Source organism: Talpa occidentalis, unplaced genomic scaffold (genome assembly GCF_014898055.3).
Source record: "Talpa occidentalis isolate TD23 unplaced genomic scaffold, MPIMG_talOcc4v2.1 talOcc4.10, whole genome shotgun sequence".
In the NCBI taxonomy this organism is placed as follows: domain Eukaryota; kingdom Metazoa; phylum Chordata; class Mammalia; order Eulipotyphla; family Talpidae; genus Talpa; species Talpa occidentalis.
The window spans coordinates 66,043,038-66,062,505 of record NW_023600993.1 but is presented as its reverse complement, the minus strand read 5'-3'; the positions used below and the strand labels follow the sequence as shown (position 1 = coordinate 66,062,505).

The following is a 19,468-nucleotide window of genomic DNA, read 5'->3' as shown; positions in this document are numbered from 1 at the left end:
CCCTAATGAGTCATTCTCTGCCAGATTTCCCAGAAACCTTTTGTTGTGTGGCTCCTTGGCAATGGGCACTCATTCTTCTGTTCCTTGAGAAGGTGCCTCTGACAGTGCATGTTGCCTGTTGTCTCATCCTGGAAGCCACTGTCAGCTTATTTTGTTCAGGCACATCTCTGTGAGGTGTTTGCCATGCTGTGTTCCTGAGGGCAGCTGTATGATATTCAATGCATTAAGTAGCTTCTCTGTGGAAACATGAAAAGGACAAATTTGACGAAATACCAAATTGCAGTGTAAAATGAATTATTCATGTGTCATGAAAATAGGTGAATTCAATATTTTTTTTTTCATTTTTCCTAGTAATGCTCACTGTGTTTCCATTAAGGCATAATCAAAAAAGAAGAAAAAAATATTTGCAATTCTTAATCCCCAAAGGAAAAAATTCAACTTAAACTGTAATTTTTTCCTGCTAAAATGGCATGTGTGCAGGATTTTTGACTTATTAATTTTTGAAATAATTTCAGATTTGCAGAAAATTTGCAAGAACAGTACAAAGAATTCCTGTATACCATTGCCCAGTTTCCTTCAGTCCTAATACTTTACCATACTCACTTTATCACTCTATCAATATACATGTTTTCCTGAGCTGTGGGCAAATAAATTAACATTCATGATGTTCTCTCACCCCTAAACATTTAAATCATTACAATACTATAATTAATGGTCATTATTTAGTTGCTTCCAGTTCTTTCTATATTGACCTTTATAGCAAAAGAAAAAAAAAAATGAGTTCAGGGTTCAATTCAGAATCCCCTGTTGCACCTTACTGCCATGGTGCTTGAGTCTTCTACTCTCTGGAATCTTTTCAAGGTCTCCCATAACCTTGACATCATTGTGAGTACAGGTACAAGCCAGTTATTTTGTAAGACAGCTCTCAATTTGGGTCTGATGATTCCTGTTAATTGGATTGCAGTGATTGCATTTTTGCCAGGATTCCCGCCCCCAACCCCCAGTGATTTCATGGCCTTCCTGGTACAGCAGGTCAGGAGACCCCTGTTGTCATGTGCCCCATTCCTAGTGGTGCTCACTGTTACAATGTTATTAATGATAGTGCTTGCCAAGTTTCTCACAGGCCAAGTGATGGCATTTCTTTGTAATTAATAAGTATCTTGTGGGGAGGTACTATGAGACTTTGGGGATATCTTGTTTTTCATTAGTCATTCTAATCCCATAGTTACTTCCATATTTATTAGTTGGCATTCTGCTACAAGGAAGAATTTCCCTTCCTCCATATTTATTGTTTTACCCATTTATTACTTCATCTAAGGCAGGGCCATTTTTTTTTTTTTATTTAATGGGATAGTCTCCTATTATAATGCCTATTCTATAGTTATTGTGATGCTTACCCTGTTATAGATTTGACAGTAGGAGCAATTTAAATTGACTTCTACATCCTTTTAACACAGCTTATCATTCTTTAATCATTTTAATCATCATTTTATGGTACAAGTAGCTATTCCAGATATATCTGGCACATTGTCAACCTTAGTCCTGAAATCAGCCATTTCTTCAGAGTCCTGGCACCTTTTGTTTGAAATTGATATTTAGAACTCAGCATCTGGGTGATATGTATGCTCATTGCTACTGTGGGGGGAAGGGGGGAGTAGGTGACTGTTTTTTAAGCCCTTTCAATGTATATGAACACACCTATATAATAATGTGCATGCAAACATGTATACACACACTCTATCTATCAATCTATAGATTAAAAAGAAATTAATATCCTCAATCCCAATCCAGTCAGTTCTTATTGACATCCTTCATTTTTAAAAGTTGTTTGTATTCATTGTGTGGATGAATCATAGTTTATGTGAATACTGTCTTTTGAATATTTTGCAGTTACATATAATGCTCCAAGGAATACCCTTGTGTGTGTCATTTTATACTTTTGCAGGGAGTATTCAGGATAAACTCCTCAAGGCAAGATTACTTGGCCAAAGAGTAAACTCTCACTCAACTGTGCTATCTATTGGCACATTTGCCTCCTAAGACTGCATTCCCATCAGCCTACTTCCCACAACCTAGTAGAATGGTTGGTTTGTGTTTATAATTGTTGGCAACTTGGTAAGTGAGAAATGATGTCATAGTATAATTTTCATTTTCCTTTCTCTAAGTATAAGTGAGGTTGAGCGTCATTCCACCTGCCTGAGGGTGAGGCCCGCAGAATGCCCAGGTCAGAACGTCAGGCACACTCACTCTCAGACATCTTCCCTCACAGGACTATGAAGGTGAGACCAATGGCAATGACAAGCTACGGGTCTACTAGTTAACTCCCTGTTCAAAGCTTCCCCTTCACATTGCTGAAATTACTTTGAACTTTCGCTCTGAAAACAGCGAGGAACCCAGTGGACTATATGGCAAGTTCCTCAGACAAGTATAACATAAATTGGAAGCAAGAAGATCTAAAAGGGATAATCATCACCTTATGCAGAAATATATGTAGATTTTATTTTATTTTTTAAAAGATTTTATTTTTTTATTTATACCATAGCTGGGGTACAGGTTAGAGGCATGGGAGGGTGAGAGGATTCACCAGAGACAAAGCAGGGAACTTAACAGGCAGATTGACTAAAATACACTGCTGAGGGGAGCAACGGGCGAGGCAGAACTCGAACCCACACTGCAGAGGCTGCGGGCAGCTTCACAGCACTGCGCTCAACCTGCTGCACCACCAGGGAGGCCCATATGTAGATTTTAAATACAGAAAATCACACATGTAAATAATCCAGATTTGCAGCAGAGATACATATTTAAAACTGGATCAACAGTTAATGATAACTCCACATTCTGGGACTGGTTCTTAGTTATGATGTCAGCTACTCTTGGTTAGCCATGAAACACTGTCCCTGTTTATTTCCTCGTCATTTGGCAGATGTGGGATAAGCCCCAGTTTTCTCAAGTACCCTGCGTGGTCTGGCTGTGGGCAGCTCACATCACACCAATTTATCTCTCTTTCTCTACATATTGGTATTAGTTCAGTGTTCACTCTCAATCCAGAGTCTCTGCACATACTGTTCCCAGGTCCTTTGCTTGGGAGCAAGGGTCTCTCAGGTGAGAATCTCCATTTCTCCCCAAAACTCAAAGTCCAGTATAAAATCAGTTACCTCCATGCTGTGAAAACAAAAACATGCAAGAATAAGCAAATAACATGATTACCAACAACACTGATTCCTATGCACAAGTAAGTAGTGTTATTTTACTCTAGATCTTGGAAAGCTTTGCTCAAGCCTGCGAGTGGAAGCACATGATATTCATTTATTCTTTTCATCTATTTATTTGGCATCCTCCAAATGTCCACATTCCTTTGTGTGTCCCCAATATTCTCATCCCCTCCCAGATGTTTGTTGAACGAGGACCTCTCTTCCTATAGCATTCTCTGATTATTGAAGCAGTTAGGGTGTTCCCTCAGGGCACTGCAGCAGGTGCTCTCAGCTTGGCTCAGGTGTCATCCTGGCAGGAGGAGGTCCATGGCTTTGGGCTCGTCCTACCTGAGGTCTTTCTGTGGAGACCTGACACTTGCCCTCCAACATGTAGGAAAATATCTTCCCTCGCCAATAACTGCCAGGGGACAGTTCATTCTGCGGGCCACCCCTGGGAATGGCTCCATAGGCCCCCTAAGGGCCCAGAAAGACCAGACTCCAGGTGTCCACAGAGGGGGCAGACTTGGTAACACACCCTTTACTGTTTGTGTTCCCTACCGTGTCCCACTTCTCTCCCCTTCTCTTCTCCTGCACCATTTTCAAAGGAAAGTGCATCCCAATCCTTTGCTTGAAATCTGCTTCCAAGAGAAACAAAAGTAAGATGGGTCCCAAGAATGCATTTTACTAAAGTTGCTCCCCAGGGTCTCTGAGCACTTCCCGGTAGTAGGAAGACCTAGCCTGAAAGGGGATGTCCTAGTGGGAGCTTGCTATGCTAAGCTAATCATTGGACTAAATACCCATCACTGGTTAGAAAACAAGCATTTAAATTAGTTCAGGAGATTGACCACCAGCCTTTAGTATAATTATGTCTTCTCATCTAGTATAATTCACAGACAATGACAAATCAGGGGCTGTGCACATAGGTGAATTTTAATGAATCTTGTCTGTATTTGGCACCTGCTTCCAGAACATACCAGACCCCTAAGAACTTCAACCACCCATGGATGATAATGAGAGCCTTCTCAGAAAAGAGGTAAATTTCACTTTGTCTAAGACAAGGAGCCTACAGCAGCAGACGTTTCTCGGTTGGCAGTTCTTCTGTATGAAGGATTGCCCATCCTCCCCCAGGTCATCCCAGGCCCAGTGGTGTACCCCCAACTCTAACCCAAACAGAGTCTGCGGTCTGACAACAGAGGATGTGGGAGGCAGCTCTCCATCCAGGAGCCTGACACCTGCCCCAAATGGCTGAATCTTTTTCAAAGGGAATTAAAATCTCAAACAAATCAAATCTATTGATCACAGGGATATATTCTTCTCAGGAACAGAGCAGGAACTAAAGTAGAAATCTGAAACTCACACCACAAAGGAGAAAACAAACTTTGAAGAAATAGAAGGAAGAGCACACTGTTCTAAGAGGTGACCACAGAGGGAGTCTGTTTCGTTTCCACACTCCTGCTTTTGCACACTGAATATTGGTTTATTACCCAGGGTCTATATGTGATGATCTTTAGCTGTATGCAGTCATCTACTCTGAGCTATACTCAAATTGGACTGTTCTAGCAGAGAAGGCCAAGGCAGAGGTGACAAGTGAGGGTTTACTTGTTTACATGGACTTACCCAAACATAGGCCCTGGGGTCTGGAGCTCAGTCTTTCTGAAAAAATGCAAGACACTTGTGTTATATTTGATTTCTTTCTGAATTAACCTCATTTTCTCTGATCTTCAGAAAAATTTTATATTTTATGCTCTTAATAAAATTAGTGTCTTCTAAAAATACAAAATCCAATCATTAAAAGAATATTGAACCACATACTACCAGGAGGCAAAAAAATTTTTTTTTTGCTTCTGAGTGATGCATCAGCTCATTTTCAAACATGATTTTTCTTTGTTAGCTTAGAGCATTTGTTTTATAAAACTTTTCCTGGGAACTTAGCATGCAAAGCAGGAAGAGCGGGTTGTGTAGGTACAGGCAGGTTTGAGGACTGAGGCCCTTCACAGAGGTACCAGGCCCATCTACTTTATGAACTGCAGATGGAAGTACCCATGAGTGATTAAGTGACAATGTCTCCTCCATGTCATGCACTCTGTGATGTTCCCCAAGGCCAGTGGAGACCAAGTGATTGAAACAGATGGATACCTGATGGCCACGGGGGCATTTTCCCCATTTTCAAGAACACAAAGGATACATGGATTGTTAGTGGGGCAAAATCAAACATGTTGCAATGAAAAATAAATAAAAGGGAATTTCATGTTTCCATCAGTTGAATTGCATCATTAATGATAAGTATAATAAATGTGAATTCCCAGGTTTCAGGAATTAGAACAGGGTGGAAGATACATTTGACACATTGTTGACACCACACTTAATTTCATCTTCTATGCTAGTTTGTAAAGTATGACAATGGAGTTTTTGTGGAAAATCTGGTTGCCCTGTCTCGGGTTGTCTCCATGCAGGATAGGAGAGAGCTGTTTAGTCAAGCACTGCATGTTTGAGAGACTGGGGCAAAAGCCTAGGTCAGCCTTCATTACCAGCTTTGCTCTTTGTCCTGGCTGGCTCCCAGACTCTGAACTCGCAAATATCTTGAAGCTTACCAAGCACTGGAAAAGAAATGACAGAAATGAACTTGGGGTTCTGGTGGGATGGTCCCTACCCATGTGGTGAATAACTATTGTCCCAGCCCTTAGACCATCTGATTTCTACCTAGGGGTGGCTGCTCATCCTTAGCTCAAACACCCACCCCATTCTCCTTTCTTTCCTCTCGCCCCTTTCCATTCTTCACACCCACATAGGTTTCCCTAGGCAATCCCCAAATCTCCACCCTCTCTGGGAAAGCAGTGGGACTCTTCCCAGCCCCTTGCCCTGATCTCCACCTGCCCTTCCAAATACAACATGCTCAGCCTATAAGCTTTTCCAAAGGGGCCCAAAGAGTCAATCTCAGTGTTAAAGGAGGGTTGTGTTGCTTTACTTTTTCTTCACTGTACCAGTGTAGGAAGTGGTGTCTATTGACTACAGGAAAGGCACTCCCTAGTAGAAGGTACTAAAGTATGTGTCCCCAAATAATTAGTTAATAATTTAAGGCAAATGGGGCCTCCCTGGTGGCGCAGTGCTATCAAGCTATCGCCAGTCACTACAGCATAAGTTCGATTCCTCAGCCGGCCAGGGAGCAACCCACATGGTGCAGCAGACCTCTCCTGTCTCGCCCGCTGCTCCTCTCAGCAGTGTATTTCCATCTACCTGTTCTGTTCCTCACTCTGTCTCTGGTGAATCCTCTCACCCTCCCCCTTACCTCTGGCCTGTATCCCAGCTCTTGTATGCATAAATAAATAAATCTTAAAAAAATAATTTAAGGCAATGTGGCAATGAGTTTAGATACTAAAATAAGGTTCCCGGGCCTCCCCGGTGGCGCAGCGGTTGAGCGCTGGGTTGCGAAGCTGCCCCGCACCAGTTCGATCCCCGGCTGCTCCCCGCCACTGGAGGAGGGTCCCACATGGCACACAGACCTCTCCTGCCGCCCGCTGCTCCCCTCAGCGGTGTGCTTCGGTCCTTCTGCCTGCTCTGCTCCCCGCTCTGGTTCTGGTGAGTTCTCTCACCCTCCTGTGCTTCTGACTGTACCCAGTGCATGTATAAACAAAACAAACAAACAAACAAACAAACAAATAAATAAATAAAACATGCCTCTATTAAAAAATAAATAAATAAATAAATAAATACGGTTCCCTAGCATTCCATATTATTGAAACCCCAGATATGTGTGTGTATATGTGTGTGTGTATCTATCTGTAAACAATGAGCGCATTATACAGTCCTCAGTAGACAATGTGGTTTTTATGCTATCTGATTTGGGGTAAAAGAGGCCAGTGGGCCTCAAGATGTCAGGGAAAGTCTGGTATACAGATGAATAACTGTGCTGACAGGATGGGATCCCCCACAGCCAAATTGCCCACAGAAAACACCTAGGTGGATATAAGTGGACTCCCACGGCCCACTCTAGTGATGCAGGTGAGGGAAGATGGTCCCAGAGGTGGCCCTGCTAGGAATCCAGAGCTCAAAGCCCAGACATTGGACTTGCCAACACTGCTCACTTGGAGTTATTTCCTTCTGTGGAGGTGGAAGCTCTATGAGATGATGACTTGCCAGGGTAACGTAGGTGCTCACCCATACTCCTCCACTCCTCTGATGGAGACATGGCTGCCAAACCCAGGTGTGCTCTGACAGACATACGGAAGTTGTGTCTATATCCTGGCCGTGACTCAACCTTGGTTCTGTTCATCAGCTGCCCTAACAGCTTTGAACTTGACTCCCTATCTTCTCACCTAAAATTCCAGTTAGACTATTAAGTCCTGGTGGGCATGGGGAAGCCTCTCATGTGGGGAAGAAGAGGAGCTTGGATGAGGCAGGGCTGAAGGCAGCACCTTAATGGACACTGATAAGCCCCAATGTGGTGGATTCCTGGTTTGTCCAGGGCTCTCAAAGCAAACCCCAAGCGTCTCTGCTTCAGTTAGCACTGCCCATGTTAGCTAAAGACACATGCAAATTCATTTGACACATGTACATTGAATGCCTACTGTATGCCAGCACTAGTCTAGGTTCTTAGAAAATAGGTAAATAAAACTGCAAAAATGTCCTCCTTAGAAGAAGGGAGTCTGTTAACAAGACAGCACCCCCTGGGGTGCAAAGAAACCACAGCTAGCAGGTAAGGGAGGGAGATGGGGGAAGGTAGACAATCTTGCTGGGTATCCAGGAAAGCCTCTAATGAGAAGTGGTATCTGAGAAAAACACTGAATAAGGGAAAGAAGCTAGTCCTGTGTACAATCAGGAAAAAGAAGTCCCAGGCTGAGTGATGGAGTTGCAAAGACCCTGGGGCAGGAACATGCTAGGCATGTTGGAGCTAAGGCAGAGATCTCTCTGTGGGAGGAAGAGAAGGAGTCGGGGGTAATGCTGGTCAGATCCTGTGAGATAGCACTGACTAGTAGGACTTACTGAGAGGGTGCAAATGCTGCACTATCCAATGTGCTAGGCACTGACACCTGTTAGCATGTGACTGAGGAACTGCATCTGAGTTATAGTTAATTGATTAACTTAAGTTTAAGTAGCTGCATGTGTCTATAACTTCCATATGTGTCAACATGGACATCATGGGAAGCCCTAAGGCCTCTGGTTTTAACCCAAGTGAGAGAGGGTCATGGGTCCAGTGGCCAGGTGTGACCTGTGTCTTAAAAGCTCTCTCAGGTGCTATGCTGGGTTGCAACCCCACTCTGCCAGTTGCAACTTGGGCAGCAGACACACATATGTAATTTCTCTGAGTCTCAGGGAAACCATATTCCATGGGGTTCCACGTGCAGACAGAGGGATGATGGAAGCCCCCATATCAGTTAGCATGTTTGCACCTTTATAATTTTCATTGCCAAATAAACTTTGCTATGGTTGAAAAGAACTAAAACCCACTGTAGCATAAATGGAATTAATTAGGCTTTTTACGCCATTAACCTCTGTGTTGTCACCTTCAGCCTTGATCCTGTTTTGTTTTTGTTTTTTTTTATTTTTTGTGGGACCCTCGCCAGTGGCCGGGGAACCAACCGGTGCTGCAGAGGCTGCGGGCAGCCTCTCAGCCCAGCGCTCAACCACTGCACCACCAGGGGAGGCCCAGCCTTGATCCTGTTAATGCAGAATGCTGTTGGGAGTGTGGGCACAGAATATGTGTGCCTGACTGTATACACCTGGAGCATGGGTGTAGGGCACCTGGAGTCAATGTGTACACTTGAGCCTATAGGCCTGGGCTCTAAGAGCCTAATCACTCAGAGACTGAGGATGGCTACGAGAGGATGAGTGACTACAGAAGAAGCGAGACCACCAGAGAATGGCAGAGAACCCAGAGAAAGTATAGAGATTCGTGGGGAGCTGGGAGGCCTGGTTACCTGTCCTACTCCCAGTCACCCCTGCCTGGCCCATGCCAGCCTCCATGCCTGGTGAGCCTACATGCCGGAGAGAGCATTAAAGCCTGTACAAACCACCAAGGGCTCCATAATTCTCCATTATCCATCTGCCTTTTATCCATCTCCTTTATGAACCTGCCCTGCTGGCACAACACCAGTAATGAAAAAAGAAAGAAAAAACTCACCAATATGCCCACCACCCAGAAACATCTGATTTCTGACATTCTGGAAGAAAATATAGTCTTCTTGCTGCTATTTTCTTCAGTTCCTTCCAGAGTAATAAACAAAAAAATCTACACCATCATTTTCCATGACTGCATAGAATTCTATGTGGAATTCTCTTACAGTTTAGCAATTTTAAGCAGTGTTGCTAGGAACATCCTAGATTGCACACACCCGCATGCTGACCACGAGCTTCCCAGTCTATACTCTAGAATGTGAGCTTCATAGGAAATCCTGGATTCTGAGGTGCTGAAGCCCACTCTGGGGTCTTCCCACTCCCTGGGCCTCCACTATCTCCCTCCAGCCACTCAGAGACATGCCCTCCAGAATCAGCAAGCCGAGAAGTTCAGGGGGTGATAAGGAGGACAGTGTGAGGCATAGAGGGAAGCAGTAGGTGGATGTGTAAGGCCATGAGTGAGAGCAAAGCTTGGCCCAGCACCATACCCCAAAAATGGGCTCTCTCACAGCCTTTGAGATAGAGCCGAGTGAATGTGAAATGCTGGACACCATGTCTGACGTTGAGATTATTTTATTAAAATATCCCAAGGAAGAAGACACCAAAGGGACTCAGAGCTGCCTCTCTAAGTAGAGTTAAGAAAAATGGGACAGAGGACAACAGGCAGGGTACCGCCTGGGGATCTGCAGCCTGCTGGGCACCTGCTTCTCTGCCTTCTAGCATTTGCTTCCTGCAAAGATTTGGCTGGAAAGGGAGGACCTCCACATGAATGCACTCCTTAGGAGAGCTTTCAGTCTGCCTTGCGCATAGTCCAGTCTAACGACCCATGAAGAAGACTTTTTTTTTTAAATAATAAATTTTATTTTTATATTCCCCATACAATTGCAGCCCCCCCCATTCTGACCCCAATCCCTCCCTCCCGCCCCCGCCCCCATAAAAATGTCTCTGGTTCATAGTTTTTTGTTGATTTTGATTTTCACTTTCTTATAGTTATTCATTTTCCTGGTCCCTTATTTAAGTTTTCTAGATTCCTGCTATGAGTGAGACCATCCGGTATTTTTCTTTTTCTTTCTGGCTTATTTCGCTGAGCATGATCCCTTCCAGCGCCATCCATGTTGCTGCAAATTGCATGTGTTTATCTTTTTTGAATGCTGAGTAATATTCCATGGTATATATGTAACACATCTTCTTGATCCAGTCATCTATTTTTGGGCATTTGGGCTGTTTCCAAAGCTTAGCTATTGTAAACAGTGCTGCTATAAACATAGGGGTGCAGGTGTTCTTTGGAATTGATGTTTCTGTGTCCTTTGGGTAAATACCTAGGAGTGGAATTGCTGGATCATATGGAAGCTCTATGTTTAGTAGGTCCAGAAATCTCCACACAGCTCTCCACAGTGGTTGGACCAGTTTGCACTCCCACCAACAGTGCAGAAGAGTTCCTTTTTCTCCACACCCTCGCCAACATTTGTTGTTGCTAGTTTTTTTAATATGTGCCATTCTCACTGGTGTAAGATGGTATCTCATGGTAGTTTTGATTTGCATTTCCCTGATGACAAGTGATGTTGAACATTTTTTCATATGCCTGTTGGCCATTTGCATTTCCTCTTCAGAGAAGTTTCTTTTTAGCTCTTCTGCCCATTTTTTGACTGGATTATTTTCTTTGTTGTTGTTGAGTCTCATCAGCTCTTTGCAGATTTTTGTGATCAGCCCTTTATCATTAGTGTTGGGTGCAAAAATGTTCTCCCAGTTGGTGGGGTTTCTCTTTGTTTTTGTTATTGTCTCTTTTGCTGTGCAGAAGCTCTTTAATTTGATGTAGTCCCAGCTGTTTATCTTTGCCTTCACTATCACTGCTTTGGGTGATGTGTCTGTAAAGATGTCTTTGATGTGCAAATCACGTAGTGTTTCGCCTATATTCCCTTCTATGTATTTTATGGTTTCAGGTCTTATGTCTAGTTCTTTAATCCATTTTGAGTTGATTTTTGTGTATGGTGTGAGGTAGTGGTCAAGCTTCATTCTTTTGCATGTAGCGACCCAGTTTTCCCAGCACCATTTATTGAACAAACTTTCTTTGCTCCAATGCATAGTCTTTGCTCCTTTGTCAAAGATTAGTTGACCATAAATATGTGGGTTTATTTCTGGATTTTCTATTCGATTCCATTGGTCTGTATGTCTGTTCTTGTTCCAATACCATGCAGTTTTGATGATTATGGCTTTGTAGTATAGTTTGAAGTCTGGGAGTGTGATGCCTCCATTTCCTTCTTTTTTTTTTTCAGTAGAGCTTTGGCTATTCGGGGTTTTTGGTGATTCCATATGAATTTCATCAGTAATTGTTCTATTTCTTTGAAGAATGACATTGAAATTTTGATTGGAATAGCAATTGAATCGGTATATTGCTTTTGGTAGGATGGCCATTTTAATAATGTTTATTCTTCCAATCCATGAGCAGGGGATGTCTTTCCATTTCTTTGTGTCTTCTTCTATTTCCTTTAACAGTGTTTTATAATTTTCTTTGTATAGGTCCTTTACCTCTTTTGTTAGATTTATTCCCAAATATTTGATTATTTTTTGTTTCAATAATAAAAGGGATGGTTTTTTTTTTATTTCTTCTCCATGAAGAAGACTTTTAAAAACAGCTGCTGGACCTGATAAATTTCTTGGTATTGGTGACTGTGTGTATTTTTCTCCTTGTCTTATTGGCATCTTCATAGCCTCCCCAGGATGGCCTCATCTCCTCTTGCCCGCTTGGTGGCACGATGCCCATGGCAACTTATAGCCACAGAGCACCCGCTGATGGAGGAGAGAGCATAAAAAGAGCTAGGCTGTTTTGGCTTGCCCTGTAATTTGTCTAAATTTTTAAAATCCATTTTACTCAAAATTGACTAATTATTTTAGTGCCATGTAGCCACAACTTTGCAATTTACAGAGTGTGGTTCTCTTATGCTTCTAAATAAAAATCTGTGAAAACTTGGGGGAGTGCCCTGAAAGCTAATTCTTTGCTCCATGGAGATTCTGATGTAGATGCAAGCAGTTTCTGAAGTGAGGGTGAGGGCTGCCAGCTTGCCTGTGTGGTCTGGGGCACCCATTCACAGGACACTGGCTTCTCAATCAGGAAAACTCAGCAGTCTATGACAGCTGCCCACCTACCTCAGGACATCATAAAACAGACCAGTCAAGAAGCATAGCCATCAGAATCCTGGGCTGGGGGGCAGACCCCTTATTCTTGGACGAGAAGCAACTGATGCAAAGCAGGATTTTGTTTATAGCAAAGTACTGCTATCCAAACACAGCTTTTAATACAGAGCTCTGGAAGGGGCAGCCACTGATTGGGTGGGTCTGGGATTTGGCAATCCCAACCTTGTCCTTTGCAAAACAGAAATAACAATAAATATAGTAACTTAATCTATCTCCAGAGTTGGTATGAGTATCTAGCCAGCTCAGGTATGTAAAACTCTTTGTAAACCAAAATAAACTAAATGAAACCCCACAGAAAACAAAACACATACCATAGAGTTGCTGCCATGTGGGAGAACATACATCTCAGTGTCTTAACCATAAGGGCAAGCTTGTGAGCTGAGGTCTGAGCTGACAAACAGAAGAAGGGCTGACTCTTTGGGTACAGTCTGCCCTGAGGTTGCCCTGCTCAGTCCCTCCCTTAGCCTAGACCTTGCCAGACCGGTGCAGAAGGCCCTTGCAAGTACCGCTCAGTGGACCCAATCTCTGCCTTGCACTCACTCAAGTGGCCTGGCTGCAAAGTGAGGTGCTGAAGGCCGTGGAACAGACTTGCTTATCGGCAGGGAAACACTGAAGGAAAACATTCAGATGCCACCTTCAGTAACACACACCCCTCATTCAGGTCTAAGATCCTGTGTGCTCATGGGCTGGCCCTGTGTCTCAAGGATGATTGTTTTAGGAAAAATATAAATTGTGTAGGCACTGTCTGCTGGGGGGATGCTGGGCAGTCTCAGATTCCTGGGGAAGAAAACTTCCCAGCAACTGTGACTCACCCTGGGCAGTATGAAGAATGACAGTGGGGGCTTCCCTGGTGGTGCAAGAAGTTAAGACGCAGCACTGTGAAGCTATCCGCAGCCACTGCAGCATGAGTTTGATCCCTCGCCAGGGAGGTGACCCACATCACACAGCAGACCTCTCTTGACTCACCCGCTGCTCCCCTCAGCAGTGTATTGGTCAGTCTACCTGTTCTGCTCCCCACTCTGTCTCTGGTGAATCCTCTCACCCACACCGCCCCCCACACACACACCTCTGACCTGTGCCCCAGTTCTTGTATGCATAAATAAATAAATCTTTGAAAAAAAATGACAATGACCACCCTCAGGCAGGAAGAAGCTGATCCTCTCTGAGAAGGGATGCCCAGAACCCCTGACCTGGAGGGATGTGTGTATGTATATGTGTGTATATGTGTGTGCATATATGTTTATGTGTGTATTTGTGCATGTGCATGTATATGTGTACTAGAATACATGTTTGTGTGTGTGTCTGTGTGTGTGTGCACAGGGTGGACAGGGCTCTCTGCAGACAGTGCACCCCATCACGAGGCCTCCAGAGAAGGTCTTAGTGATTTGAGTGAGCCCATCATGATTTTCCAGGTTTCTCTCAGACAAAATCAGTCCTCATGGGAAGCTTCTATCTTTTCACTGCAACACTGCAGCTGGCAGTTTTACGTGTATTTAATTAACCAAAATAGAAAAGGACACCCGTTGTCACAAGTGGGCTTCATCTGGGTCTTTGTGAGGAATGTCAGGAGAAGCACACGGGTGCTGCTGGTCCTGCCTCAGTGACATGGCACGGCTGGCATCCCAGGGGAATTACTCTCACAGGTGTCCAGCCTCAAGTAGCTGCCTTCTTCTGAAGCCCCCTGAGGGAGTGGCCAGAGTGCACTGCTGTGACCCAGGTGTCTCCAGCGACACGGGAGTCAGGTGTTTAACAGCCTCTAGCAAAGGAAATTAGAAGCTAATGACCCTCTTTCAGGAAAAAAAAAAAAATTTCCATTTCTTTTTTAGGAAAAAAAAAATAGAATAAAATACCTTTCCATCTTTGTATAAAATAAGCACACAGATTTAATAGCCCTGGGTTTTGGATGAGTCAGCCTAAGTGTGCCCTGTTATAGTGAGAGAAAATTCACGATGCAGGGCCCAGCACATGGAGTCCAGCACATGCGGGGCCCAGCACATGGTCAGGAACAAAGCAGCCCTGCACTCAGGCCTGGCTCACTGGAACTGGTGGGCACAGGGCTAGCATCCCCAACGCTGCATACCCCTGCCAGGAGGATGGCTCAGGACTTCCCATTGGTTGGGGAGTTTGGACATCATCCAAGCTGCTTTTTAACAATCCCTGTACCAGGTACCCGATCTCCTGCATTAGACTCCCAAGAAACTTTTCTCCAGGCCTCTGCTGAGTCCAACAGCCCATCCAGGGACCCGGTCACAAAAGAGCTTTCTCAGAAAGCAGCCATCAGCTCCTTGGGAAGAAGCCATGACACCAGGGTCGAGACCAGGCCCCAGTCCTGCCGTGCTCAGATCAGCATCTAAGGACAGTGCCCCCTCCCCCTACAACAGCCATATTTTGTCCTAAAAACCAGTTTGAGGTCTCTTGCACACAGTGTGCGAGGATTGCACACTGCTCTGTGCCTGCAGAGAGCTCCAGGCCCCTTCATCATGGATTCAAACTGCACCCAGGCCTCTATCCCAAAGCCCTGTGAAATTATGGTCCCTGTAGGATTTTATTTCCTGTGGAATGATGCAAAAGCCCTGCACTTGGGATGTGTCTGTCCTTGTTCTAAGAGTGTCCTCAGTGGAGACCTCTCTTGAAGGGGGCATCCGCTGGCAGGCAACAGCAGCAACCTTCCGGGAGGACTTGCTCCAAACCTGGCTCCCCTCCCACATCTGGGCCATCATGGGTGCGTCCTGTATTAATGCTCTCTTTTCCTTTCCCCAGAGCGATTACTCCAGCGACACAGAGAGCGAGGACAACTTCCTCATGATGCCCCCACGGGACCACCTGGGCCTCAGTGTCTTCTCCATGCTCTGCTGCTTCTGGCCTCTGGGCATCGCGGCCTTCTACTTGTCCCATGAGGTAAGGCCTCTCATCACACCCAGGCCGAGGAGGAAGAGAGCCCTCCGGGCCTTTCAGCTCGTGTTCCCCGAAGGGTCTGCACTTTATGGTGGTAGAAAAGGACTTAGAGGATCACAGTGCCCCCCAGGAGCTCAAGGCTGCCTCACCTCCACCTGGTGGGACTGCCCTGGAGCCCCCAGGACAAGGTGGATAGCCTTCTCTTCAGGAAGAGGGCTGCCTGGTGGAAACAGGCATTCCCTTGGGGAAAAGGCAGATAACTTGGGGAACCCAGTTGGATTGACATGATGCTCGGAGCCACCAGCAAGGATATGGAACATTCTAAGAATGGAGGCAGAGGTGAGGAGGTGTTTCTTTGCAAAAGACCCATTCATATGAAACAGATTCTAATTACACAGCAGCCTGTACATACTACACTCAGCCCAGACTAGAGGAAGTGGCACATCCCAGTGGTGCCTTCCTTCCCCAGGGTAGGGGGTCTAAGGGTGGTGGTTTCTAGGCCTTTTTCATTGCAAAGCACACTCCTATTGTGCCTTCATGCAACCTGGGCTTTGAAAGATTTTCTCTAACAAAGAGTATTCATTCAGAAGTAGTCTATGTCCCATTTTTATTAATCAAAGAAAGACATTTATATTCACCAATTAAAGCGTGAGGCTTTGGTATGCCCACACCTCCCACCATTACCCAAGTAAATTTGAGTGGCAGCAGGCCCATGGGCCCAGGTGAGCCTGGCAGTGGCATCTGGTCGTTCTCTGGGCACAGTGACGATATCTTACTACCTGGGGTTCTGAGTCCTGGCTGCAAATAGCAGACTCTGGGAGGTCTTTGTTTCAAGCATTTCTTTCTCTTAGCTTGAAAACAGATACCCTTGCCAAGTCCACCAGTGGCCTGTCACTGCTCCCTGCCAGCTTCTGTATTGATTCAATTTGTCTGGAGAGTAGACAGTCACTTTATGCGCTTTCTTTTCCCTGCCCCACAGCCCCCTACCCCTTGCCTGGCACCAGGGAAGGGAGAGTGGTGCGATCCTGAAGGCCAGTACTTCTTAGCAGGACAGGCCCAGAGGCCCATCCAGGCAAGGGCAGGGGCATAGTGATGAGAGAGGCCTCCTCCCCTATGCACTGTGGTCCGGATTCTGGAACGTAGTGGATGGGGAGGTGTAGTGGGAAACTGTACTGCAGGGTTGGCAAAGGGTTGTTCCATGTCCAGATTGAGCCTTTTCTGTGATTTGCCTCACAAACAAGCACCAGGTAGAAAGCAGGACCCTCAGATCTGGCAGGGCCAGGGTAGAGCCAGGCCGGGGGGAACCCATACCCCAAGGAGAGGCTCTGAGCTGGGTGCACTGAGGATCGGGGTTGGGGACACAGAGCAGGATGTGGAGAGAAGTGGGTGGACAGATGCTCTCAGCATGTGGGACATGCTCTGAAGAAGCTCTCCTGAGCCTGCCCCTCTGTAAACCAGTCATGCTGTAAATGAGCAAGAGCAGTTTCCCTGGGAAGGTGAAGGTCAGGAGCACAGAGACCTGGCTTCTCACACATTTTGGGCAACTCAGGCTTTTCCCATGAGTCAAATGGATGCTCCTAACCCTCTCCCCTGTCTCAGCCCTGCCCCTTCTCAGGGAGAAGGAGGACGGGTCACTCCCCGTGTCCAGGGACCGGCCTGCTGAGAAAAGCCTTTACCCCCTCTGCACCCCACTGGAAGGGGGTGGGTCTGCCACATTAGACCTATGTTTTGATTGTTCGATTTTATGTTGGGATTGATATTTTATCTTGGCTGAGTTCCACCGGGACAGGTGTGACCTGTTCCAAGAGAAGAGATTAGACACAGGATAAAGGTTGTAGAGCGCTGCCAGAGGATGGGCTGGTGGGAGTGAGCCCTGGATAATTTGGGAGGTGCCCAGGGCCAGGAGACGCTGGCCTTGCCTTGGCTGTTCCCCACATCCTGAAGTGAAGGCTCTGTTTCTGGCAAAGGGCAAGCTGCTCACAGCATCTACCTGAAAGAATGTAATTACAATAAAAATCAAGGCCATGATTGCAGAGACTGGCATTTAGATTCTCTTTCTCAGAAAGTAATTCTATTCTTCCCACCTTAAGAACCTCTTTGACTCGGGTCTGATAACTCGTGACATGAACACCCTGGTGGTAAAGAGGATTCTGATTATTTATTCAACAGCAAGTGTGAAGTGCAGTTTCTGTGGAGACCTCTGGTCACATTTCTGGAGGGTCTAGAGCAAACTTTTTTGAGGAGTGTAGGGGTTGACTTCACTGGTGGGAAAGGAGGGGGCCTCTGGGATCCCTGGTGCTGAGTCCATTGTCACTGTGCTGTGAGCAGGATTTCCTTCAGTGGAGCCATAGCAGACAAGAGATACCTACATTTGTAAAGAAATCTCTGGAGGCATGTGACCTTCACAAGACCTGTACCCATCCTCCACATGGGATCTTCCAGCTGAGACTCGTGCCCATAGCTCCGGCCACTCAGGGCTTTGAGGCAGACCCTGGAGGTGACTAGCCCCTGCACACAGCCTTCAGCCCAGCCACAAAGCTGCCTGGCCTCTGCATGTGCCTCTACAGCCCAACTGAAGAAACAAACTCTGCAAGGGCTTTGGGGGGAGCAGGCAGCCTCTGGGTGGGGTGTGCTTTGTGCAGAACAGACACACTCTGGCGCCATCACACCAAATTAAATCAGTGCCTTCCTGGGCAAGGCCAGCTGGGAGCCCTACACTAGCCCTGACTGGAGGAAGCTGGTCTGGCTCTGCATGCCCTTGTGGTTGTCTCCAGCAACTGCTGCCTGGAGGTGCTCGGGTCTGGGACTGTGACATGAGAGTAGAGTAAACAGCGTATCCATTAAGCTGAGACCACCCCAGTTCCAAATGCTGCCTACGAGGGAATCTCTGACATAGAAGTGTGACCCGGGGGCTTTTCCCTCTTATCACAAATCAGATCTCCGCATACTCGTTTAGATGGTGTCTGCATATTGTCAAAATAACCACTCAGTGAGGTCAAGGGAACATGCCAGGCCATTCCGGGAAAACAAAACAAAACAAATCTGTGGTTGGATTACATGGGCAGCAGTGGGGAAAATTAGCAAGATCCCTGGACTTACCAAACAGGTTTTATACACTCTTCCTTCTTTCCTACTCCATCTGGGCAATGCAGCAGGCACCTTCTCCATGCCTCAGTTTTCCAATATACATGATGGTGTTAAAATAACTTGAGCACAGAAATGAGCAGATTAGGTAGTGGAGTCAGCATGAAAATCCCCAGAAGTCTCAGCAGATAGTGGTCTATGGCACCTCCCATTGTCAGAGCACCTACAGGGCCCAGGTACAGGACCCCTGGAGAAACACAAGGGATCTCTTCCCCAACAGATTCCATCATTCAAAAAAGACGCTAATGAGCTAGCAGTAACTGTAGTAATGAAAGTGTCAGTGAAGTGGATAATGTGCACTGAGCACCCACAGGGGACCAGTCTGGCTAAACATCACCTACCTGTCTTCTCAGGGCGTGGTCCTGGCCAGCAGCCTGGTCACCAAGTGATGCTAGAATGCACGGGGTCTGGACCCCCCAGAGTCCTGCCCAGTCCAAGCCTCTAGGAACCTGCAGTTGATTGGACAAGCCCTCCCATAGGTTTTGAGTGGTGTGTTGCCCACCCATGGTCTCATAGGAGGTCTGTCGTGACACTTTGTGGGCCACGGAACTGGGTTTCAGTGAGGTTGGTGGTGTCCTAAGACCGGGCTCAGCTAGCAGAGGGTGGGAAGCCTCACAGCTGACTCAGCAATATCTGGGGACAGCAGCCAGTTGGGCCCTGCGGGGAAGACTCATTATGGACCCTGGGGAGACGAGTCCATTTTCCTCTAGCAATGTTCATAGTTTGACCCAGCTCCTAAGACAAGCACACTCTGTAACCCAATTTATAGAGAGGAAACTCGTGTGCCATTTTAGTGGGTCCCTCTAGAAACTGATGCTTCTGAATGATGCTGAAGATAAAAATGAATCCATAAATTTGCTGAGTGACTATGGTGAGCAGGTTAACAAGCAGACTTTCTTTTATTTAATTTTTGTGGTGCGTCTGAAAGGTAGAAA

At 45.9% G+C, this 19,468-nt stretch overlaps 1 protein-coding gene across 3 annotated transcripts in view; it reads left to right on the top strand.

The window, feature by feature from the left end:
* Nucleotides 1-19,468, top strand: part of SYNDIG1 (synapse differentiation inducing 1) — a 189,757-nt gene that overhangs the window by 105,183 nt on the left and 65,106 nt on the right. For all 3 annotated transcript variants that reach the window (XM_037493737.2, XM_054695940.1, XM_054695941.1), the window contains exon 3: nt 15,255-15,392. In XM_037493737.2, the coding sequence (XP_037349634.1) occupies nt 15,255-15,392 (138 nt within the window). The remainder of the gene's footprint in view (nt 1-15,254; nt 15,393-19,468) is intronic.